Below are 26,084 nucleotides of genomic sequence, written 5' to 3' on the forward strand. Positions count from 1 at the left end.
TTCTAAAATTAAGATAACAATAACACCTACCTCAAAAAGTTGTTGTGAGAATTAAATGAGTTGATTTGCATAATTTAATGCCTAATGCACAGTAGCACTTAGTACAGCTGACCCTTGAACAACCCCAGGATGAGGGGCACTGACCTCCTATGCAGTCAAAAATCTGCATATAACTTTTGACTCCCTAAAACTTAACTACTAATAGTCTACCGTTGACTGGAAGCCTTACTAATAATATATTTTGAATGTCATATGTATTATATATCATATTCTTACAATAAAGTAAACTAAAGAAAAGAAAATGTTAATAAGAAAATGTTTCCACGAAGCAGGGGAAAAAAAAAGAAAAGAAAAACAAAATCATAAAGAAGCAAAAATATATTTAGTATTCATTAAGTGGAAGTGGATAATCATAAAGGTCTTCATCCTTGTCTTCACGCTGAGTAGGCTGAGGAGGAGGAAGAAGAGGAGGGGTTGGTCTTGCTGTCTCAAGATGGCAGAGGCAGAGGAGGGTGGAAAGGGAGGCAGAACAGGCAGGCACACTTCTTGTAACTTTATGGAAATACATTATAATTTCCAACTTTTTTGCTTTTTCATTTCTCTCTCTTTTTTATTTTTATTTTTTAGAGGGGGACAGGGAGTGGGAGGGAGACTCATTTCTCTAAAAATGTTTCCATACCATACCAATCCTTTTCCTTTGCTTTAGTTTCAGGGTACATATCTTAGAAGAGTCCATGTTGTAAAATAAGTCAAAAGCAGTCCTAAATAATTAGAACCTTCTGCCAGATCTGTTTCCTGGCACTGCTTCTTCTACATGTTTTTCCTTATCATCTGGCACTCATCTCCAGCAAGTTATCTGCTGTTCATTCCTCTTGAATTTATCCAAGATCATATTTTAAAACCCTTAACCCCTCACCCTTTTTTTTTTTTTGCCATATCCACAATTTCTTTCATAATTTTAATTGCCTGTCATAAACCCTGAGAAGTCTTGTGCATACCTGGACACAGTTTTATCCCCCAGGAATTTATTGTTTCAGGCTTGATGGCCTTCACAGCTATTTCTACAATGGTGGCATCTTCAATGGTATAATCCTGCTAAACTTTCATGATGTTCTCTCTACTGGGGTTTTCTTTCATATCTTTGACAATCTTTTTTCCATACAGTACTGTGTGTAATGAGCCTTAAAGGTCCTTATCACTCCCTGAAGTAGTAGCTGATTTAAATATTGTGTTTGGAGGCAAATAGACCACTTTTATGCCTTTGGCATTGAACTCATGGAGCTTTGGGTAGCCAGAGTATTGTCCAATATCAAAAGAACTTTAAAAGGCAGTCTCTTACTGGCAAGTCTACTTACTGACTTCAGGAACAAAGCATCAATGGAACCAGTCCAGAAAAAGGGTTCTTGTTGTCTAAGCCTTCTTATTGCACAACCTAAGCACTGGCAGCTGGTGTTTATCTTTGCTCTTCAAGGCTGGGGTTAGCAGCTTTATAGACAAGGGCAGTCTGATGACAAACCTGACTCAAACTCCTGGGCTCTGGTAATCGTCCCACCTCTGCCTCCCAAAGTACTGGGTTTTTTTGCTTGTTTGTTTTTTTGCATAAAACAGTAGAGTTAGCCTATCTCTTCTTGCCTTCAATCTTGGCATTTGCTTCTCTTCCTTACTATTTTTTTTTTTCTTTTCAAAAATTGAAATAGGGTCTTGTTCGGTTGCCCAGGCTACAGTTCAGTGGTGTGCAATCAGGGCTCACTGCAGCCTCAATCTTCCAGGCTCAAGCAATCCTCCTATCTCAGACTCCTGAGTAGATGGAACAACAGGCCTGTGCCACCACACCCAGCTAATTTTTGTATTTTTTGTAGAGGTTGGTCTTCCTTACTATTAATGTCCTTTTTGCCACTCTTTTTCCAGAACAGGGTACCTTAATCTACATTAAACACCTGTTGAGGCAGACATCCTTTCTCTTCAACGATTTTCTTAACAGTGTCCAAGAATTCATTTGCTGCCTCTTGGTCAGCACAAGCTGCTTCTCCTGTATCTTGAATTTTTTTGAGAGTCTCACTCTGTCACCCACACTGGAGTACAGTGGCGCAATCTCGGCTCACCGAAACCTCTGCCTTCCAGGCCCAAGTGATTCTCCTGCCTCAGCCCCCTGAGTAGATGCGATTACAAGTGCAGGCCACTATTGCCTGGCTCATTTTTGTATTTTTTGTAGAGATGGAGTTTCACCATGTTGGCCAGGATGGTCGTGAACTTTTGACCTCAAATGATCCACCTGCCTTGGACTCCCAAAGTGCTGGTATTACGGGTGTGAGTCACTGCGCCCAGCCTATCCTGACATTCTTTAAGCCAAACTCTTTCTAAAATCAGCAAACCATCATTTGTTGGCATTAAATACTCCAGCTTTAGACACTTCACCTTTTTGCTTTAAGTTGCCATATAACAACTTTGCTTTTTCTCAAATCATATTAGAGTCAATAGATATTCTTTTCTTATAGTACCCACATAAAAGCTACATATTATACACATAAAAAGGCATTTGGCAAAAACTGCAAGATTTTTGCGCCTGTTGGCATAGCTACAGTGACAACTTCATGAATTCCCTTTTTTTTTCACAATTTGTCCTAACACTGGATTTATCTTTTTTAAAAATTTTTTTGTTCAGACAGGGTCTTACTCTGTTGCCCAGGCTGGTCTCGATCTCCTGGGTTCAAGCAATCCTCCTGCCTCAGACTCTCAAAATGGATTCATTTATTTTGAAATGGCAAGCAAATACCTCTGCAGACCTCAGTCTACAGTACATATCAAGCAATTCAATTTTTTCTTGTAAGGTCATGAGTTTTCTCTGCTTCTTGGAAACACTTCCAGCATCACCTATGGCACTTTCTATGGGTTTCATGGTGTTATTCTAGGTTTATGATATTGCACTAAATACCATGAAAAATATCCAAGAACTGTGGAGATTCCTTTTTCTTTTTGATACCAAGTCTCGCTCTGTCACCCAGGCTGGAGTGCAGTGGCGTGATCTTAGCTCACTGCAACCTGTCTCCCAGGTTCAAGCGATTCTCCTGCCTCAGCCTCCCAAGTAGCTGGGATTACAGGCATGTGCCCACCACACTCAACTAATTTTTTTGTATTTTTAGTAGAGACAGGGTTTCACCATGGTGGCCAGGCTGGTCTCAAACTCCTGACCTCAAGTGATCCTCCTCCCTTGGCCTCCTAAAGTGCTGGGATTACAGGCGTAAGCCACCACGCCCGGCCGAGAGACTATATAGCCATATGCAATATGCTGGAGAGACGAACCGCTCACTGAAGATGATTAATGTTGCACAGCATTTTAAGCAGATACTCACAATACTTCATCTCCATAGCAACAGGAGGTGGCTACAAAATTATTACAGTCATATATTATATAGTACAGTTAATTTTTATGTAGTTATAATTTTTTTGTTTTGTTTTGTTTTATTTTTATTTATTTATTTATTTATTTATTTATTTATTTATTTTTTGAGACGGAGTTTCGCTCTTGTTACCCAGGCTGGAGTGCAATGGCGCGATCTCGGCTCACCGCAACCTCCGCCTCCTGGGTTCAGGCAATTCTCCTGCCTCAGTCTCCTGAGTAGCTGGGATTACAGGCACGTGCCACCATGCCCAGCTAATTTTTTGTATTTTTAGTAGAGACGGGGTTTCACCATGTTGACCGGGATGGTCTCGATCTCTTGACCTCGTGATCCGCCCACCTCGGCCTCCCAAAGTGCTGGGATTACAGGCGTGAGCCACCGCGCCCGGCCTTCTTTTTATTTATTTATTTTTTTTGAGATGGAGTCTCACTCTGTCGTCCAGGCTGGAGTGCAGTGGCACAATCTTGGCTCACTGCAACCTCCGCCTCCTGGGTTCAAGCAATTCTTCTGTCTCAGCCTCCCGAATACCTGGGATTACAGGTGCGAGCCACCATGCCCGGCTAATTTTTTGTATTTTTAGTAGAGATGGGATTTCACTGTGTTAGCCAGGTTAGTCTCAATCTCCTGACCTAGTGATCTGCCCACCTCAGCTTCCCAAAGTGCTAGGATTACAGGCATAAGCCACCACACCTGGCCTGCAGTTATGATTTAATATGGCATCTTTACATTTGTTTACATTTTTTCCTTCTGCAAATAGCACCATGTATGTTACATAAGAGTGTATGAAGAAGTTTTTCATTTTTTTACTTTTTATTTATTTATTTATTTATTTATTTTGAGACAAGAGGCTCGCTCTGTCACCCAGGCTGGAGTACAGTGGTGCAATCTCGGCTCAGTGCAACCTCCACCTCCTGGGTTCAAGTGATTCTCCTGTATCAGCCCCCCAAATAGCTGGTATTTTTTGTAGAGGAGGGGTTTCACCATGTTGTCCAGACTGGTCTCAAACTCCTTGGCTCAAGTGATCTGCCTGTCTCAGCTTACCAAAGTGCTGTGATTACAGGCATGAGCCACTGCACCCGGCCTGTGTGCAGAAGATTTGATAAATTTTAACTTTTTATAGTAGATTTCTATATGCTTTATGGTAGTAAATGATAATATAAACTAGTATCTACATAAATTTTATGCACTTGTAACATATCTTTTTCTTAAGTCTTTTGAGATTTCTAGGCTATGCCATTCATCTCCAAGTTTTCTCAAATTGCTTGAATCTCCAAAACATTTTCCAATACATTTATTATTGAAAAAAATCCACGTATAAGTGGACCTGTGTAGTTCAAACCCATGTTGTTCAGCTAGGCATGGTGATTCACACCTGTAAGCCCAGCACTTTGGGAAGCTAAGGCAGGCGGATCACCTGAGGTTGGGAGCTCAAGACCAGGTAAAACCCCGTCTCTACTAAAAACTACAAAATTTAGCCAGGCATGATGGCGCATGCCTGTAATCTGTTACTTGGGAGGCTGAGGCACAAGAATCACTTGAACCTGGGAGGTGGAGGTTGCAATGAACCAAGATTGTATCACTGCACTCCAGGTGACAGAGCAAGACTCTTGTCAGAAAACAAAAAAAACTATGTTGTTCAAGGCTCAACTATAAATGTTAGCCAATATTATTGCTGTTGTTGTAATTAGGCAACTATTCATTTCTTGCTCTTCCTTGGTATAGCCCTTCACCTGAAATTAATGTTAAGTTGATATCTGAGGCCAGGCACGGTGGCTCATGCCTGTAATCTCAGCACTTTGGGAGGCTGAGGTGGGTGGATCACCTGAGGTCAGGAGTTCGAGACCAGCCTGACCAATAAGGAGAAACCCATCTCTAAAAAAAAAAAAAAAAAAGTTGATATCTGAAAAGTGTTTTACCACCATAAATGACCTAAAACCATGTCTTGTACCTGGCAGCTGCTTCTTTCTTCCCATCTTCCAGTGTCCTCCAATGAATATGATCTCCAAAACCTGGAAGGAAAGAACTTTATAAGCATTCACACAATGAACAAAGGGCACAAACCCAAGAAGGAAGTGTGCATGTCCACAAGATACCCTCTAAGAAGGTTTTCTTCTGTCAAGAGCTTGACGTTCAAGTCCCAGCTCCACCACCTTCTAGGTGTATGGGACCATATCTCAAGCCTCAGTTTTCATACCTGCAAAATGGAGATACTACCACCTAATTCACAGTTTCGAAGGAGTTTAAATTTAAAAATGACGATAAGTGCTTTGTAAACTATCACGGAATATGCCAACAATACTATAAGAATGAATGAGAATTTCCCACAGAGTAAACATAAAGCAGGTCATAACAAATCCTAACTAATTGAAGGTGATTCAGGAATACAGCTTTAGATTCAGAAAGACCTGGGTCCACGACTCCACTTCCTATCAAGTGTGTGAATTTTTGTGAGTGAAGTAAGCTCTCCAAGTCCCAATTTGTTTTTCCCCTTCATCTGTAAAAATAAGATAGTAAGACCTACCTCCAAGTGTTAGTATAAGGAGTAAATGAGTATTTGAAGCTATTGTTATTATTATTCCCAAAATTCAGCCAGAGTAATCTTAGTATTTTATTTATTTTGAGAGGGAGTCTCCCTCTTTCACCCAGGCTGGAGTACAGTGGCACGACCTCAGCTCACTGCAACCTCTGCCTCTCAGATTCAAGTGATTCTCTTGCCTCAGCCTCCCAAGTAGCTGGGATTACAGGCACCTGCCACCACACCCAGCTACTTTTTGTGTTTTTAGTATAGACAGGGTTTCACTATGTTGTTCAGGCTGGTCTTGAACTCTCGACCTCAGGTGATCTGCCCACCTTGGCTTTCCAAAGTGCTGGAATTACAGGTGTGAGCCACCACGCCTGGCCTCTATTTTATTTTTTTAAACTCCTGAGCATATTTTGTAGAATAGCACAGAATGGTCTTTCTAAATCATGTCACTCCTGGAAAAAAAAAAAAAACTTTCAAAGGTTTTCCAATGCCCTTCGATGTAGGTCCAACTCTTGCAGCAGGGTTTACAAAGCCTTTCAGAATATGGCACCTGCCCACCTCTCCAGCCTCACTTTCCACACTTTTCCTAAAATCTTATACACACACCCTATACTTTGACTTTTTTTTTTTTTTTTTTTTTTTTCCAGATAGAATCTCACTGTCACCCAGGCTGGAGTGCAGTGGTGTGATCTCAGCTCACTGCAACCTCCACCTCTCAGGTTCAAGTGATTCTTCTGTCTCAGCCTCCCAAGTAGTTGGGATTACAGATGCCTGCCATCATGCCTGGCTAATTTTTTTTTTTTTTAACTTGTTTGAAGGTGACTGGCAGCAATGACTAAATTAGTCATACTGCTAATTAATCTCCAAAGGTTTGTTTAGCACATCAGAAATATCAATTTTTTTTTTTTTTTTGAGATGAATTTTCACTCTTGTTGCCAGGGCTGGAGTGCAATGAGGCAATCTTGGCTCATGCAACCTCCACCTCCCGGGTTCAAGCAATTCTGCCTCATCCTCCTGAGTAGCTGGGATTACAGGTATGCGCCACCACGCCCAGCTAATTCTGTATTTTTAGTAAAGACAGGGTTTTTCCATATTGGTAAGTCTGGTCTCAAACTCCTGACCTCAGGTGATCCGCCCGCCTTGGCCTCCCAAACTGCTGGGATTACAGGCGTAAGCCACCGTGCCCAGCCTGTAATTTTTGTATTTTTAGTAAAGACAGGGATTTGCTATGTTGGCCAGGCAGGTCTTGAGCTCCTGAGCTCTGGTGATCCACGAGCCTCCTCAGCCTCCCAAAGTGCTGGGATTACAGGCATGAGCCAGCACATCCAGCCCTTTCACTTCTTTAAATGAGAGTAGAGCACTCTCTCCCCTCTAGGCTTTCATAATCACTGCTACCTGTGCAATTCCTCTGTACCTCACCTCCAAGGCTTCAGATATAAGCCTACAGGGCATATCTTCTGGTATATCTTCCCTGACTCCAAAAGCACCCTGTTCTTGCTCCATCACAGCACTCCCCAGGCTGACTTGTAAATGTTCATGTGTCCATCTCTGGACCATATCTATCTGTCTTATTCCTTTCTCTTTCCTTACCATTTAGCAGTACACATGGTCACAGTAAGTGCTCCATAAAATATTTGTTGAGCAAGTTAATCTTATTTAGATCATATCACATAAGAGAATTTTATATTCAAAAATTATTAGTGATCATAATGCTAGCTGCTATTTACTGACCACCTTATATGTGCCTGGCATACCACATGTGTTATCGCATTTAAATTTGGCCTTATTAATAACCCAGTTTTACTTAATCTCTCTATGCTTCAGTTTTCTCATCTTTACAAGAGGTATAATAGGCCAGGCACATTGGCTCATGCCTGTAATCCTAGCACTTTGGGAGGCCAAGGTGGGTGGATCGCCTGAGGTCAGGAATTCAAGACCAGCCTGGCCAACATGGCAAAACCCCATCTCTATTAAAATACAAAAGTTAGCCAGGCGTGGTAGTGCATGCCTGTATTCCCAGCTACTCTGGAGGCTGAGGAAGAATTGCTTGAACCCAGGAGGTGAAGGTTGCAGTGAGCTGAGATGGCACCAAAGCACTCCAGCCTGCGCAACAGGAGCGAGACTCCATCTCAAAAAGAAAAAAAAAAGAAAGAGGCATAATAATTATATCTCATAAAGTTGTTACTGAATATTAAATAAGAAATATATGCAAAAAATTTAGTATAGTGCTTAGCATACTGTATATGATCAGTAAGTAGTAGCTTTTGTCATTCTATATGATTGAGAATTCTGAGGCTTAAGAAGTTACATCACCTGTACTGATAACATAACTGCTAAATGGCCAATTTGAGATTTAAATTGCAATCATGTGCCATTTTGGTTACTACACTCATCTTTCAGATTTTTCTTTCCCAGAAATAAATTCAAATCTAATTTTCATCAGTGCTACCACAGAGAAACAAAAGGTCATCCAGATTAGCACACGCAGACAGTACTGAAACTAACCATCGTCATTTTTCATTCCCAACAGCATGAGATGCTGTCACTTGCCTAAGGCTTAAAGTTTGATTCTGAAGAGTGAATGATTGAGAATGAAATTGAGAGGATGCCCAAGAGAACTGGAAGGTATCTAACATGATCACGATCATTCTATTGGTCAATACCTAAACTCAGGCAACTGAATTCTGCTTTGGCAAGATGCCCAACTTGACAGTCTGAAGGGATATACACCTACAAAACAATGAAATCCTAGATAAAATGGACTCTCAGAATGTGCTCACTAGACTCATAGTAATGACAGAAATCCTCCATAAACACAAAGCAAGCTAAAACCAATAAGCAAGAAGCAAGTGAGGCTGCCCTGAAAGCAAGCGTTCATTATGATGTGGCAAAATGGAGATGAATCTGAAACTCCCACATTAACACAACCCTCAAAAGAGACTAAAATGATTCCACATCAGTGGTACCCCCTGGTTGTCAGATTAATCAAATGCCAAAACTTTTTGGAGGAAAGCATTCTCCACCTTAGGCGTCCAGGATAGCCAATGAGGAAGAACAACCATTATGAGCTCACAGTCATGAATCACCAAAAATCTAAGAAAAGAAGTCACCACAAATAAGAACAGAAGCAACAAACAGATTTTGATCCCTGAGGACTTCAGATATTAGAATTGTCAGCCACAGAATACGAAAATAACTATGCATGAAATGTTTAAAGAAATAACACATGGAATCACAAAAACAGGCATGCAACATGCAAAATAAAAAGTCAAATCTGGCCAGGTGTGGTGGCTCATGCCTATAATCCTAGCACTTTGGGAGGCCAAGGTGGACGGATTGCCTGAGCTCAGGAGTTCGAGACCATCCTGGGCAACATGGTAAAACCCCGTCTTGGCCGGCTGTGGTGGCTTACACCTGTAATCCCAGCATTTTGGGGGGCCGAGATGGGTGGATCACCTGAGGTCAGGAGTTTGAGACCAGTCTGGCCAACATGGTGACACCCCATCTCTATTAAAAAAAAAAACAAAAGGCCGGGCGCGGTGGCTCAAGCCTGTAATCCCAGCACTTTGGGAGGCCGAGGCGGGTGGATCACGAGGTCAAGAGATCGAGACCATCCTGGTCAACATGGTGAAACCCCGTCTCTACTAATACAAAAAATTAGCTGGGCACGGTGGCGCGTGCCTGTAATCCCAGCTACTCAGGAGGCTGAGGCAGGAGAATTGCCTGAACCCAGGAGGCGGAGGTTGCGGTGAGCCGAGATCGCGCCATTGCACTCCAGCCTGGGTAACAAGAGCGAAACTCCGTCTCAAAAAAAAAACAAAACAAAACAAAAAACAAAAAAACCGTCTCTACTACAATACAAAAAATTAGCCAGGTATGGTGGTGCAAGCCTGTAGTCCCAGCTACTTGGGAGGCTGGAGTAGGAAAAATTCTTGAACCCGGGAGGTAGAGTTTAAGGTGAGCTGAGATTACGCCACCACACTCCAGCCTGGGTGACAGAGTAAAATCTGTGAAGGCATCAAATAGAACTTCTAGAAATTAAAAATACAATTGTTGAAATTCAAAGTGAATGAATATGCAGTGACAAAAGGAAATGAGTGATCAAGCCATGAAAAGATGTGGAAGAACCTTAAATATATACTAAGTGGAAAACGCAGTTTGAAAAGGCTATATACTACATAATTCCAATGACATGACATAGGAAAAGGCAAAATTATGGAGAGAGTAAACAGATCAGTGGTTAACAGGGATTCTGGGGGAGAGAGATGAATACATGGAACCTAGGATATTTTTACAACAGTGAAACTATTCTATATGAAACTGTAATGGTGGAGTCAAGTTGTTATGGCCTGAATTGTGTCCCCCACCCCACTCTAAAGTTCATATGTTGAAGTCCTAACCTCTCGTACTTCGGACTATATTTGAAGAAAGGGTTTTAAAGAGGTAGCTGAGGTAAAATGAGGTCATTGGGGTAGACCCTAATCCTTCTGAGGAGATTAGGACATAGACAAATTTAAAGGGAAGATCATGTGAAGACATAGAAGACAGCCATCTACAAGAAGAAACCAACCCTGCCAAGGCCTTCTTCTTGGACGTCCAGCCTCCCGAATCATGAGAAAATAAACTTATGTTGTTTAAGCTAGTTAGTCTGTATATTTGTTATGGCAGTCCTAGCAAACGCACACATTATTATATGTTTGTCAAAACATATAAAATGTACAACTCCAAGAATGAACCCTAATGTAAACTAAGAACTTTAGTTAATAATAATGTATCAATATTGGTTCATCAGTTGTAACAAATGTACCACATTAATGCAAGATGTAACTAGGAGAAGTTAGGGAAGGGAGGGAGAGACAGAAGGGAATAAAGGAGAACCCTGTATTTTCTGCTCAGTTTTTCTGTAGACCTAAAGCTGCTCCAAAAATAAAGTATCAGTTTTTTAAAACACAGTGGATAGGTTAAAACAGCAAATTAGAGGCAGGTGGAGGCATAGATCAGAAAAAGTTATCCAGGATGCACCACAAAGAGACAAGGAGATGAACATTATGAAAGAGAGGCGAAGAGATACAGCATAGATTGCGAAAGTCTAATATGCATAAAATTGGAGTCTCAGAATGAAAGAACAAAGGAAAAAGACATATGAAGGCAGGGCATGGTGGCTCATGCCTGTAATCCCAGCACTTTGAGAGGCTGAGGCAGATGGATCACTTGAGGCCAGGAGTTCGAGACCAGCCCGGCCAATATGGTGGAAACTCTTCTCTACTAAAAACACAAAAATCAGCCAGGCACGGTGCTGCATGCCTGTAATCCCAGCTATTTGGGAGACTGAGGCACAACAATCACTTGAGCGCGGGAGGTGGAGGTTGCAGTGAGCTGAGATTGCGCCATTGCACTCCAGTCTAGGCAACAAGGGAAACTGTTTTTTGTTTGTTTGTTTGTTTAAGGCATATTTGAAGAGATGATGGCTGAGCATTTTCAAGAACAAGATAAAACATTAATATGGCCAGGCGCAGTGGCTCATACCTAAAATCCTAGCGTTTTTGGAAGCCGAGGAAGAATGATCACTTGAGTCCAGGAGGTGGAAACCAGCCTGGGCAACACAGAGAGATTTTGTTTCTACAAAAAATTAAAAGCTGGGCACATGCCAACTACCCGGGAGGCTTAGGTGGGAGAATTGTTTAAGCCCAGGAGTTTGAGGCTGCAGTGAGCAATGATTGTGCCACTGCACTCCTTGGGAGGGCAGAGAGATCCTGTCTCAAAAATAAACAAAATACAACCATGAATCTGCAGATTTCTTCATAATATGTATTAATTGGGATAAATTATAAGAACAAACACTTAAATGGTGAAACTGAAGAGCAACAAAAACACTGGGAAGATCTTAAAAGCACTCAAAGAGAAGTGACTTTTTTTTTTAATTAATTAATTAATTTTTTTTTTGAGATGAAATCTGGCTCTATTACCCAGGCTGGAATGTGGTAGCATGATCTCGGCTTATCCCAACCTCTACCTCCTGGGTTCAAGAAATTTTCCTGCCTCAGCCTCCCAAGTAGCTGGGATTACAGGCACCTGCCACCATGCCCAGCCAATTTTTGTATATCAGTAGAGACAAGGTTTTGCCATGTTGGCCAGGCTGGTCTTGAACTCCTGACTTCAGGTGATCCACCCGCCTATCTCCCAAAGTGCTGCGATTACAGGTGTGAGCTACGGCGCCTGGCTGAGAAATGACATATTTCCTACAAAAGATAAATGATTAGACTGACAGGAACAATAGAAATCAGAAGATAGCAGAGTATCATCTTTGAAATACTGAAAGAAAATAACTCTAAACCTAAAATTTTGTACCTAGCAAAACTATCTTTCAAAAATAAGAGCAAAATAGACATTTTTAGATAAGCTGAGAGATTTTTCCATCCTTCCTTCACAGCTCTCAGAAAAAACAATCCTGTTGACAACTTGATTTTAGACTCCTAGTCTCCAGAACTGTGAGACAGTAAGTTTCTGTTGTAAGACACAGGTTGGGCTGGGCATGGTGGCTCATGCCTGTAATGCCAGCACTCTGGGAGGCCGAGGTGAGAGGATCATTTGAGCCCAGGAGTTTGAGAACAGCCTGAGCAACACAGTGAGACCCCATCACTATAAAAAATAGAAAAATTAAAAAGGTGTGGTGGTACATGCCTGTAGTCACAGCTACTTGGGAGGCAGAGGCAGGAAGCTTGATTGAGTCTGAGAAGTCTAGGCTGTAGTGAGCTGTGATCACCCCTCTGCACTCCAGTCTGGATGACAGAGCAAAAAGAAAGAGAGAAAGAGAGGAAGGAAGGAAAGGAGGAAGGAAAGAAGGGTCAGGGAGGGAGGGAGGGAAGGAAGGAGGGAGGAAGGAGAGAGAAAGAAAGGAAGGAAGGAAAGATGGAAGGAAGGAAGGAAAAGAAAGGAAGGAGGGAGGGAAAGAAAGGAGAGAGAGAGAAGGGGAGGGGATGGGAGGGGAGGGAAGAAAGAAGACAGACAGACAGACACAGTTTGTGGTACTTTGTTACTGTAGCCTTAGCAAACTAATACAGGGGAGCAAGACAAAAGCAACGAAACTAATAAAGAGATGACAGTGGATTGGACCAGCTGTAGTGGTGGAGGGAGTAAGACACCAATGGGTTCCAGATTTATTTAAAAGGCAAAGTTAGCAGGATTTTGCTATGGATATGGGGTATGAGAGCAAAAAGAGAAGTCAAGGATCACTCTAAGGTTTTTGGCCTGGGCATGTAGAAGGATGAAGGTGTCATTTACAGTGAGGATGAAAGCATGATTAGACCATGACCAAGACAGTCCAAGGAGAAAAATTAGATCGAGTACATACAACTCTTTCAAAAAATTTTTGACTGAGTGCGGTGGCTCACACTTGTAATCCCAGCACTTTGGGAGCCCAAGGTAGGCGGAGTTCGAGGTCAGGAGTTCGAGACCAGCCTGGTCTAATCTAACATGGTAAAACCCCATCTCTACTAAAAATACAAAAATTAGCTGGTTATGGTGGCACGAACCAGTAATTCCAGTTACTCAGGAGGCTGAGGCATAAGAATTGCTTGAACTTGGAAGGTGAAGGTTGCAGTAAGCCAAGATCATGCCACTGCACTACAGCCTGGGTGACAGAATGAGACTCTGTCTTAAAAAAAAAGAATTTTGGTATACCAGGGACAATTGAAAGCTGATAGAAATAATACAATAAAGATAGGAAAAAGGGGTAATACAACAGGAGAAGGGAGAGTCACTGGTAAAATGTCAGTGAGTCGGTGAGAGGAGATGAGATTTAGCATGCAAGCAGAGGGATTAGCCTTTGCTAGGAATAACAATGGTTTATCAAGTAACAACAGGGAAGGGAGCATATACGGACACTAGTGGGTAAATGCAGTAGCAAGAATTTTTGAAAGGCTTCTTCGATTCCTTCTGTCTTCTGTTCGAGGGACCATAGTGACTAACTGAGAGCAAGGACTATGGAAGAAGTATTGGAGATTTGAAAAGACAGGAATAAGTATGAAATAGTCTCCTAGGAGAGAACCAGAGAGAACCAAAAGGATAGTTAAAGACATATTTCAGGCAGGAAATGATCCCAGAAGAAGGCCTAGATACAAAGAATAGTGAGCAAATAAACCAGCAAACATGTAAATAAATCTGTAAATATTGTCTGTATAGCAATTTATAATGCTCAATTTGTAGAGTTAAAAAAAAGCGAGAGAGAACTAAACCAGGCACAATGTGCACCTGTAGTCCCAGCTACTATGAAGCTTAGGCAGGAGGCTCGCTTGAGCCCAGGAGTCTGAGGTCAATCTGGGAAACAGGATGAGAATCTATCTCTAAAAAATAAATAAGTTTAGGAAAAAAAATTTAAATTATAACTAAATATGTGACAACTCCTTATAAGAGGGGGTAACTGAAGTTAAATATTTTAAAGTCCCTCTTACCATTGGGGGTATAATAGTGTTAGATTTTATTAAGCATGCAAGTAAAATCTCAAGAGTTAACACTAAAAGAAAACGAGAATGCCAATTTCCAAACTAATAAAGGAGATAAAATAAGAGCAAGCAAATATTCAATCCCCAAAGAAATGGCAAAAAGAAAAGAAGAGAAAAAAGCACAGAAAAAAAAGCACTAAAGATAGAAACTGGATAAGAAACAAGAACAGCTCTGTCATTAATCACAACAAACATAAGTGGACTAAACTTGCCAATTAAAGTGAAAAGACAAAAATTGTCAGACTTGGTTTAAGAAAAAAAATACCTCCGTGATGCTTATAAAAGCATACCTAACCAGTTGTGGTGGCTCACACCTATAATCCCAGCACTTTGGAAGGCCAAGGCAGGAGGATCACTTGAGGCCAGGAGTTTGAGGCAAGCCTGGGCAACATAGTGAAATCTCATCTCTACAAAAAAATTAAAAATTAGCTGGTTGCAGTGGCATGTACCTATAGTCTCAGCTACTCAGAAAGCTGATGTCAGAGGACTGCTTGAGGCCAAGAGTTCGAGAATGCAGTGAGCTATAATGGTACCACTACACTCTAGTTTTGGCAACAGAAAGTGACACCTGTTTCCTTTCTTTAAAAAAAAAAAAAAACACACACACCTAAAACAGAAGGACTTGTAGAAGTCCAATGCCAAACAAAAGAAAGTTAAGGAAGTTAGATTAATATTAGGTTAAATAAAATTTATCAGCAGGGTGCAGTGGTTCAAGCCTGTACTCTGGGAGGCCAAGGCAGGCAGATCACTTGAGCTGAGAAGTTCAAGAACAGCCTGGCCAACATGGTGAAACCCCATCTCTACTAAAAATTTAAAAATTAGCTGGGTGTGGTGGTATGCGCCTGTAATCTAAGCTACCTGGGAGGCTGAGGAGAATCGCTTAAATCCAGGAGGCAGTGGTTGCAGTGAGCCAAAATCATGCCACTGCACTCCAGCCTGAGTGACAGAGTGAGACTCTGTCTCAAATAAATAAATAAATTAATTAATTAATTAATTAATTCTCCAGGTACCTAAGCCACTGAGAAGCTAGCTGTCAAACCTTACAATCATATAAGGTTATTACCAATAGAGACCCTACAGCAGCATTATAAAGTAGAACTTACTGCAGTGAGTTGTTCAATATGGTAGGCGCTAGCCACATGTGGCTACAGAACAACTGAAATGTAGCCAATCCAATTGCGCTCAATTTTTAATTTTATTTTAACTTTAATAAATTTAAATTTAAAGAGTCACAACCCTAGAGATTAATTTAGTCCAACCCTCTCATTTTACAGAGGCCTAGAAAAGAAGCTATCCAACATTTCAAGGTAGACCAAAACCAAAATTTAAGTCTCCTGACTCCTAATTAGCATGCTTTTCTAGTACCCCAGTACTTCCCAAGCTGTTCTACTGCAATATCCCTAAGAGTAAATCTAGAGGTGTAATATGAAAATAGTCCACTGCATGTACAAAATTTCCTTGAGAATTCATATTACAAGTTACACTGGAATTTTTTATAATACTAATAATTATCACCAACACTTATTAGCAATTACTTTTTTTTGGTAGAGATAGGATCTTGCTATATTGCCTAGGCTGGTTTTGAACTCCCGGCCTCAAGCAATCCCACCTCGGCCTCCCAAAGTGCTAGGATTACAGGAATGAGCCACTGCACCCAGCCTAAGTGCTTATTTCATGTAATAATTATAATGATAACAATATTAATAATGACTAATACATATGAAATATATCATGTGCCAGGCACTTAAATGCTTTTATATCTATTAACTTATTTAATCCTCACAATAACTTTATGAGGTAGAAACTCTAATTATCCCTTTATGAATAAGGAAGCTGAACTGAAACAGCTTGCCCAAGGTTATATTGCCAGTAAGTGGCAGAGCTGGGACTAGAATCTAGGTGGTTGAGTTCCAGGATCTGTAGTTAACAACCATTCACTACACCTTACTGCCTCTCTAGCACAGATTAAATGAACAAATGAATGCAGCTTCACCAAAGCAGAATGAGAACACCAACTTCAGATCTAGAAAAATTGGGACTTTTTTGTTTACCCCTCAAAAATAAGTTTAAAAGCTACAGTGTTTACCTTGTTACTAAAATTGTCCACTCCCCAGCACTACTCACACTCACACCCGTGTCAACATGGAACATCTGAAGGCAGTCCAATTTCCTAAAGTGTCACCTGTATAGCCACTTAATTTATGCCAGTTACCTGTTAAGTCTCCCACAGCAGCAGCTCTTACCCTACAACATTAATTAAAAAAAGGAAAGAAAGAAAGAAAAGCAACCATTTCTTAACACAGTATTTAATCAGAATTTCCAATCCCTTCATCCAAAAATTGTTTTAATGAATGTAAGCTAAGGACATCTGAAAAGTATTATCCACCCCCTCCTAGCTGATGAAATCTAAATAACAAAAGGTCAAGCATCAGAGCTGGCAGCCAAGCCTCTCAAAAAGGGAACACTGTACCTGAAACATAGAACATAGTGGCTAAATGTCTGTCTCAGTCAAACAGAACTGCATTAGAATTATTGTTCAGCCACTGACTGTTTTCATAAATGCAAAATATGGCTAACAAAAATATGTACCCCATAGGCTGTTGTGAATGTTAGTAAAACACTGTGTGGAAGGTAAACACGCTTCATATGTTTAAGTGCCAAAGTTTTATTCCAGAGACTTGACAAAGTCATCCATTTTTGTTTCAGGCAGAAGAGTACAAGAACCACTCCCAGTGACAGCTTTCTAGTTTATCTAGTTTCTCCTTTAAACTTCAGAGCAATTTCTGCACTGAGAGAATGGAGTGGCGTGCTGTTTAAGGGCAGTGGCTCTGGGATTTGTATTCCAGCTAGTCCACCAGACTCCTGCACCTCATTTGAGGTTTTTTCATCTGTGAAGTGGAGATAATGATAAAAACATTATCCATCTCATAGGGTTATTATATGCTTAGTAAATACATGAAAAGTGCACACAAAACAGCATCTGGAAGATAGTAAATGTACAGTAATATTGGTCACTACTTCTCCCTATAGGTGATGTAGTCTAAATTTTTAGTCCATGGAGAACAATGTAATTATTTTGGAACACTATAGAATGTTAGAGCTGGAAGGGATCTTAGGAAGCACTACTTCTAGTTCAACTTTCTCAATGACTAATTGGTTACCAAGTAGGACCAGAACTAAATGGCCTGACCAGGATTAAAAACCTGGCCTAATTTCCTTTTTTTTTTTTTTTTTGAGACAGAGTCACACTCTGTTGCTCAGGCTGGAGTGCAGTGGCACAATCTCAGCTTACTGCAAACTCCTTGTCCCATTCCCTTAAATCTGTCCCTACGGAGTACAGTGGAAGTGATGCGATGTGCTCTGTAAGGCTAGATGACAAAAATGGCATGCATTTCCATGTTGTTCTTTTATGGCACTCACTCTTGGAATCCAGCCTTCCATAAGGCTACTGTGAGGAAACCCATAGCAGCTCATGCAGAAAGATCACATGGATAGGTTACCAGGTTAGCTGAGGCCCCAGACATCACAGAACAGGACAAGCCTTCCCCAATGTACCTTGTTTGAATTCCTTACTCACAGGATTGTGAGCATAATAAAATGATTTCTTAATGCCCACTAAATTTGGGGGTGATTACACAACAATGGTAACTAGAACAACCACACAAAGCTTAATATCTAACAAGGAATAAAGATACAAAATACCTGACTTCAAGGTATTACCTATACCTAACACAGTAACTGGAACAGAGTAAATTATTTGTTGAGTCTGAGGTAGTTATGATGCCCATTTTGCAGATGAGGAACTGAGGCTTTGAGAGTTAAGAAACTTGCCCAAGGCTACTTAGCTGGTGAGTGGCAGAACAAATTAAAACTCAGATCTAGGCCAGGCACAGTGGCTCATGCCTATAATCCCAACACTTTGGGAGGCCAAGGAGGGAGGATCACCTGAGGTCCAGAATTCGAGACCAGCCTGGCCAACATGGTGAAACTCCATTTCAACTAAAAATACAAAAAAAAAAAAAAAAAAAAAAAATAGCTGGGTATAGTGCTGCACCCCTGTAGTCCCAGCTACTCAGAAGCCTGAGGCAGGAGAATCACTTGAACCCCAGAGATGGTTGCAGTGAGCCAAGATCGCACCACTGCACTCCAGCCTGGGCGGCAGAGCAAGACCCCATCTCAAAACAAAAACAAACAAAGCAAGCCTAAGAAAAATCTCAGATCTAAACCCATGTTCCTAACACTAAACTCTTCTGCTACCCTCAGTACTTACAATTTTACTTTAAATATACAGTAGTCTGTTTTAAAATGGGTTTGTCAGTATTTAAAACATTCTGGCCTAACAGGATTTGTCATGTAGTTTCATCACTGAGATGGAAACCCACGTATCACCTTCTCCAAAAAGCTTTCCCTGATCTTCATAACTCAAGTGATGCGCCAGCTCCCCCAACCTCCCCAGCCTTCCTACTTCCTATTCCATCAGTCTTGTTTTCCCAGCACTTATTCCTAGCTGAAACTGTCTTGTTTATTAATTTGTTCATGAGTCTACTCTGTCTCTCTGACTTGAATATAATAAGCTCCATGAGAGTAGGAACCTTGTCTGTCCTGTTTACAGCTATATCCCTAATGCCTAGGACAGTGCCTGAAATATAGAAAATACAGAAGGTGATCAAAATTATTTTTGGAATGAAGGAATGACTGCATTTAGGCAAAATGAATGCCCACCCAATCTTACTACCTACCAATAGATGTGAAATAATAAGAGAAAACAAAAACAGCAGGATTGCAGCAGAATCATTCTATACAGTAAGGTCAGTGAAAAAAAAAATGGGAAGAGGGGTTGGGATCCATGCTTCAATTCATCTACTTAGAAAAGTATAAACCCTGAGTTCACAAACTGTCAATCAAACTTTCAACTAAGTAAGGGCTGATGAGGAGAAAGGTATTAAAACATAGAACGGAGATGTAGGTAATGAATGGAGTAGGGGCCACACCTAACCACTGATCGCTCACTCAGAGAAAACTCAATGTCTTAAGACACACTCGCGGAACCACAGCAAGGACAATTGTTGGGAACTCTTAAAAGACCACCTTCTACCCTTCACCTAGCCCTTCTTATGCTCTAGATAATGGCTACCTGGGATGCAGGTGCTGTCTCCCAAAGGCAAGGAGGTGGCAGTAACCTAGGTCTTCACGGAAGAGGTAAGGAGCGGAATCTTCAGACCCAGGACAGGGTTGTCTGCATACGCAGGTCCCTAACGGCTCTATTTCTCCCAGGTGAGAAGTGACCGTTCCTCAGGACCTCCCAAGCGCTAGGTACTATGCCGGGCTTTTAAACATGCTTTTCTTAATTTACGGGCCATTCCTTCTCCCAACCCAAGAATTTAGCGATGCCTCAGGTACAACTTCTCTATTCCCCAGACCCGCTACTCTTTCTTGGGGTAGCCAAGAAATCTTCAAACTCCAGGAGTGGTTGGGGAAGATAAAAAGAAATCTGGCGTGGCCTGAGAGATAGAACGTGAGGGGAAAGTGTTAGGGCAAGAAGAGGTTATACTGGGCTGGGGCCCAGGATCAGTAAAGAGTAAGATAAGAACGCGGTCTGACCCTTTCCAAGCCCATTATGTCCATCAGAAGAGATGACGAGGAGCAGGAAACTGAAGCCCAGCAAACAGGTGGCCCCGAGACGAGGCCGCGTCTCCATGGCAGTAGGTGCGCGGAGCCACGGGGCTGAGCGGACGCAGGGCCGCAGTCCCAGCAGAAGGTCCACACCGCTAGCCGAGAGCGGCTCAGCACAACCCCTCGCCTTCTCAGATTTTTTTTTTTTTTTCAAACTCTGAAGGAAGTGATGTTAGACGGATGTGGGTGGTGCCTCCGGGGTCCGGTTCGCACAGAGTGAGTTTAAAGGTGCAGATCACGTAGATGGATGCGAGAGCTGTTCTCGAGCGCAAGTTACTTTTCCTAGATTCTGGGTGTCCAAGTCCTGGGATGGAGCGGAAAAATGTGGAGCAAGAATGCGGGTGAGAGGTTCAGGAGAACCGTTGCTGCTTGCGTCCGCCACCCAGTCCAGCCCCTCCCCCCAAGAACCGCTGCACTTCCTAGTCAAACGCAAATTATTGATTGGTGAGGTCAGTCTCTCCCAACAGTGGGCGGGTTGCCCAATGGCCTCTGATTCTCCTTCCCTCTCCACAAATAAAGACTGGACGACTTGATTTCATTGTTAAGGTCCTGCCCTGGTCTCCGAGGAGACCTTGCAACCCTCTTCTGCGGTGCGCGGGCTCGTGCGGTGCAGGCATGACCTTTCCCGCTGGAGAAGCTCTGTACCTTATTTTTCCTTGCAACCGCAAATCTTCTACTCAGGGATGATGCAACCAACTGATAAAAGCTCCGAGAAAACCAAACTTGGGGCCTCTTATTGCAAAACTGACTTGGGTGGACTTAGAACACCAGGACAGAAGTCACTGCAGGCTTTTAAAGTGTAAAGCTTCTGGTTATCTTTCTTGTAGCTTGAGGATTTCTTCCCAATTTTTCCCCTCCGCTGTATAACAGGTGAAAATGTCCGGTCTTTCTTCCTGGTACTAGTTGAGTCCTGAAGTGCGTACTTAATGCATAGCCAAAAAACAACCTAACTAAAGTATACACCCAAAGAGAAATACCGACCGCCTTTCTGTTAGGTTCCCTAAAATTGTAGGCAGGGACACAATGGAACGCTCGGGAGACTGCAAGCCCCAGGATGCCGCGCGGGGACTTGCACCTGCCGCCACTAGCAGTAGAGGGATTCGCAGAGCAGGCCGGGCTTTGCAGTTCAGATGTGCGCTCCCAGGATAGGCTGCCCCGGAGAGCGAGAGGCGGGACCGACTTTGTCACGTGGACCTGCTCCAGCCGCCGACGCCGCCGCCTTCGTCTTTCTCTGTCTCCGCTGAGGCAGCCATCTTGCTCTTGCCGCGTGCTGGTGTTGGAGGATCCTCCCTGCTTCAGGTGAGACCCCCGGCGGTCCCGCCACTCCACGGCCACAGGCCGCTGCGCACGGTCTCCCCCCGCCCTCTCCTTCCGACACCCGCCAACCGCTCAGGCTGCCACTTCCGCCGTGGCGCGGCGAGCGGGGGCGGAGGCAGCTGGCTTGGCCTGTCGGTTACCGGCGGCGCAGCTGGGGGTCGGCACCTGAGGGAAGGTCCCCAGCACCACCGCCCCCTGTGGGAGCGAGCGGGCCCGCGCCATTGCAGCCCAGATCCAGTCCCCGGAGGCGGTGGACGCCTCTCCTCTGTCCCATTACTCCTCGTTTACAACAGCAGTGTTGTGAGCTTTGGGCTTTATACAGGCTCTCTGTTGTCATTTCATTTGATTTTCCCAGTATACAGATAGGGAAGCTGAGGTTACCACTTCCCGCCCCCAAGTCCAGGGAACCGAACTCAGTTGCAGCGCTCTTCACCTTGTAATGTCAGTGTTTGTTTACAAGTCGGCGTCTTTAATAACCCCCTCCCACTGCCTGCTGACTGACCGACAGACTCAATGTTGCACAGCTAGTGAATGGCGGTTTCAACTTCCGTTCCCACATTGTTGCAGTTTACCTTAGATGGCCCCTTCGGGAGTGGTAACAATAGTTACCAGTAACTATGTATCTTCTGTGAACCCTTCCCTGTGCTTGATAATCTTTTAACCCTCAAAACAACCTTGTGAAGTACGTGGTGTTATACCTTTCCAAATGCAGGAGGAATACAAGTTCAGAGAAGTAAAATACCTTTCCCAAGTGGTAGAACCTTGGTCTTTCTATTTCCAAAGCCTGCACTTCTCTTAGAGAAACCCTGCATAATAAAAAGTCAGGACTCAAGGTTGCAATTATTTTTTATCTCTGTATAAACATGGTGTATGTGAAAGTGCCTACCACAATGCTTCTAACTTAGGCGCTTAATAACAGATAAGCCTCACTGTTTACACTCTTTCTTGAGTCCTTGAGAACAGTGCTAAAAGATCCTAGGATCCCCAAGGAAGAACTCATTAATCCTGTGACTTTAGGAAGTTTCTTCTCCCTTTTGGGCATAAGAAAGGACTTCTCCCTTCTGGGTCCGCATTTCCTAATCTGTTAAGTTGGGAGGGAGAGAATTGTTTTGTTTGTAATTTGCCGCTGCTAGCTGGTGTTGAGATGGCATCACAGGAATGATGGGTGCAATAAAGTAAAAGTTGATTGAAAAGAGAGAATTAAACCAGGTGATCTTAGAGGTCTACTCTAGATTCTGAGCTTGACATCTCATAGACTGAGTCCAGTCTCAGTCCTACTTGAATTCTACACACCACAAGTTGCTAAGTAAAAAACAAAAGACCGCTCTTCTTCCTCCCCTACTGCCTTGAGCTCCCAGTCTCCCTAAAATCCTTTTTCTCTGAGATACTCCTTAGAAACAAGATTTCTCAATTCTGTAGTCCTGACCACCTGGGATGGACTCTGTTCATTCATCTATACCTTGATTTAAAGAGTTAATTTTGTTCTTGCTTTTGTTTCAAACAAGTCAAGACTTTGTCTTGGCGTCCCAAACTCTGTCTCTTCTCTTGGGAATTGTTACTTCAAAATGCAGAAGAATCCCAAAGCGAATGTTTTTCCTTAGCCCTCTTTTTTTTGCAATAAATTCCTTAGGCTCTTTGTTAGTTCACTACACTCTCATAGCCACATTCCTTTGAGAAAAGTGATTGGTGGTCCTTTTCTGTGGATATTTGAGTATAGGGATTGGGATTTAAGTCTATGGCAGAGCTAAGATTTGGCACACACTTAAGACTTCTTGTTTTGGACTCTAAACATACTTCCTCCTATAAAAGAGTGTTTTTTAGCTGCTTGAGCACTGTGATACAGCGCTGAGCAGAGTGCAGAATCATACATTCTAAATATTATTTGGGAACTGGACGTTAGCCTTAAAGAAGAGATATATACAGGTTAGTGCCTAAGTACAGTGTCAAAGTATAGAATGGTTAGTAATTATATTGTCTGATGCTCCTTTTTTTAACCTCTCGAAGCAAACAGTATATTTTCATGTGAATAATGACTATAAAGAGGTTAGAGAATTGGCCAAAGAAGATTTGATAACAGCCTAGTCCCTTATTCCCTCCCTCACATCTCAGTAGTGATTTATTGATCCACAGAATGAGTAAAACAAGACTTAATTTTTGGGGTTTTTTTTTTGTTGTTGTTTGTTTTCATTTGTTTGTTTGTTTTAGACGAAGTCTCGCTCTGATGCCCAGGCTGGAGTGCAGTGGCAGGATCTCGGCTCACTGAAGTCTCTGCCTCCCAGGTTCAAGCAGTTCTCCTGCCTCAGCCTCCCTAGTAGCTGGGACTACAGGCATGTGCTACCATGCCTGGCTACTTTTTGTGGTTGTAGTAAAGACAGGGTTTCACCGTGTTAGCCAGGATGGTCTCCACCTCGTGATCTGCCCACCTCGGCCTCCCAAAGTGCTGGGATTACAGGCATGAGCCACTGAGCCTGGCTGGTTTCCCCCCCCCCCCCGCTCCCCCTGCCCCCCTGAGACAGAGTTTTGCTCTTGTTGCCCAGGCTGGAGTGCAATGGCACAATCTCAGCTGACTGCAATCTTCACCTCCCATGTTCAAGCGATTCTCCTGCCTCAGTCTCCTGAGTAGCTGGGATTACAGGGATGTGTGGTGACACCCAGCTAATTTTCTATTTTTAGTAGAGATGGGGTTTCTCCATGTTGGTCAGGCTGGTCTTGAACTCCTGACCTCAGGTGATCTGCCCACTTCAGCCTCCCAAAGTACTGGGATTATAGGCATGAGCCACCATGCCCGGCCTTAATTTGGCTTTTATTTGTTTATGTAGTGTAGAAAGTTATGACCCATTATAAACTTAAGAATGTTTTTTCCTTAGTGCGAATATCAGTGACCAGACCGGATTCATGACTATAATGTTAAAATCTTCAAAATCAAGATTAGCTTTAAAAAACTTATTTTAGGAGTCTCCTCACTCCCCACCCCCAACATTTATTACTGTAGCAAAGACATGTTTTTGTTAAATTGTATAATGAAGCATTTTACCCTGTATGCAAGAATATCTTGACAAGTATAACATACTGTATCAGTGCAGGGTATTGAATGAACTCTGGAGAAATCTGAAAACCTGGTTCTCTTTCCCCATTATTAACATCATCTGACCTTGAATAGAGGATGTGACTACTTGATATCTGGACAACTAGACAGCCTTTTGTTGAATTTCTTCTTTGTTCAGGTTTTTTTCGTTTTTGTCATCTTTCTGATTTATAAGAAATACAGAGTGTGATTTGGGAGAAAAAAAATCTACTTGAAGATCTTGCTAATAACATTTGGTAACAGCTCTTTGCTGAAAAAATCTTTGGGAGAAAAAACTGGCTTCCCTACAGAGATTTCATAATTGGTTAGGTTTAACTAAATACCAAAGGACTGAATCATGTTTTAAGGAAGGATCTTTGAATAGATGGGTTTGAATCCCATTCTGTTTTCTGTTCATATATTTGATTCCCTCATGGTGATTTAACTTTGATTTGTAAAAATATCTGGTTTATGAAGCTAGAACAAGTTGTTAAGAATATAGACAGTATTCATATAGTCATGGTGTTGATGCATACTACAAGATGAGTCAACCAGAAGGTACTGTTGCATAAACAGTTTTTTAATTTTGGTAAAAGAGTGACTTTAACAAATCTATTTTTCCCCCCCTAGATTTACCAACAGCATGAATCAAGAAAAGTTAGCCAAACTTCAGGCTCAGGTCCGGATAGGGGGCAAGGTGAGTGTGGCATAAGAAAAATTGATAGGAGAATGTATGATTACCAGATAGTGTTATTATTTCAGATTTGTGGTCATTGAAAATCTAAAATCTTTTCAATAATCAAGATAAAACCACATTCCAATTTGAAAATAACTTGTCTAGATCTAAAATAGGTAACTAGAATACTTGTCTCTCTGATAATGCAATGGAAATAGCCACATTTGTTTGAATCTTAAATCTTAACATCTGCTAGTTGTATGATGTGAACAAGTTATCCATCCTTGTTAAGCTTCCACATTCTTATCTGCAAAATAGAAATAATCCTACATAAGATGTTTAAAGATTAGGGTAATATTTATAAAACACCTAACATGGTGTCTGGCACAGAGTAGATGCTTAATAAATGATAGCTATTATTATAGTTAGACTCACCTGCAGGGCATACCAGATATTAGGGTTACTGCCTCTTAACTGGATATACCTACTTGTACAGAGGTTTAGCTGGAGACGCGTAAGTTGATTATATATTTTTTTCATTGCCAGGTTTTCCTCACAAATTCTTACCTATTCTTCCATGTTGGTGAATATGAATATGAGCTTTCTTATTCCCTGTATTTTTTAAAGCCTAAGGAAGAGCTAGTTGTGAACACCAAAGTCTTTGATTCCCTTCAGGTGTGGCTCCAGGCTCAAGGAGAATATTCTACCCATATCTTGCCTAATACAATCTTTGCAAAAGGGAAAGAAAGAACAGTTCTTATCTCAGACCTGAAGAAGTGGTAGGTAGGACACTACTTTTTGTGGCAAGTCCCACTGTGTCTTTTACAATGATGATAACCACAGCTCCTGGGGATGAGCACAAGGGGAGGGAAGGGAAGAAGAGCCAGTACTTTCTCATTCTTCCATAGTGATACAGTTATATGAGTCTGGA

General features: G+C 42.1%; 2 protein-coding genes across 3 annotated transcripts in view; one reads left to right on the forward strand and one right to left on the reverse strand.

The window, feature by feature from the left end:
* Window positions 1-21,187, reverse strand: part of TXNDC12 (thioredoxin domain containing 12) — a 36,989-nt gene extending 15,802 nt beyond the window's left edge. The window contains exons 1-2 of the mRNA XM_012434673.2: window positions 20,025-21,187; window positions 5,347-5,407 (exon numbers count right to left, since the gene is read on the reverse strand). Of these exons, the coding sequence (XP_012290096.1) occupies window positions 5,347-5,407; window positions 20,025-20,121 (158 nt within the window). The 5' untranslated portion in view covers window positions 20,122-21,187. The remainder of the gene's footprint in view (window positions 1-5,346; window positions 5,408-20,024) is intronic.
* The window catches only part of BTF3L4 (basic transcription factor 3 like 4), a 34,775-nt gene continuing 29,006 nt past the window's right edge, over window positions 20,316-26,084 (forward strand). Inside the window, exons 1-2 of one of the 2 annotated variants that reach the window (XM_064372347.1) lie at window positions 20,316-20,545; window positions 25,108-25,174. In XM_064372347.1, the coding sequence (XP_064228417.1) occupies window positions 25,121-25,174 (54 nt within the window). In that variant the 5' untranslated portion in view covers window positions 20,316-20,545; window positions 25,108-25,120. Of the gene's footprint in view, window positions 20,546-20,810; window positions 21,396-25,107; window positions 25,175-26,084 lie in introns of those variants that run through there. The other variant, XM_012434672.3, reaches the window with a different exon arrangement.

Source organism: Aotus nancymaae, unplaced genomic scaffold (assembly GCF_030222135.1).
Source record: "Aotus nancymaae isolate 86718 unplaced genomic scaffold, 86718_ANA_hifiasm-v0.15.2.pri h1tg000007l, whole genome shotgun sequence".
Taxonomy (NCBI): Eukaryota; Metazoa; Chordata; class Mammalia; order Primates; family Aotidae; genus Aotus; species Aotus nancymaae.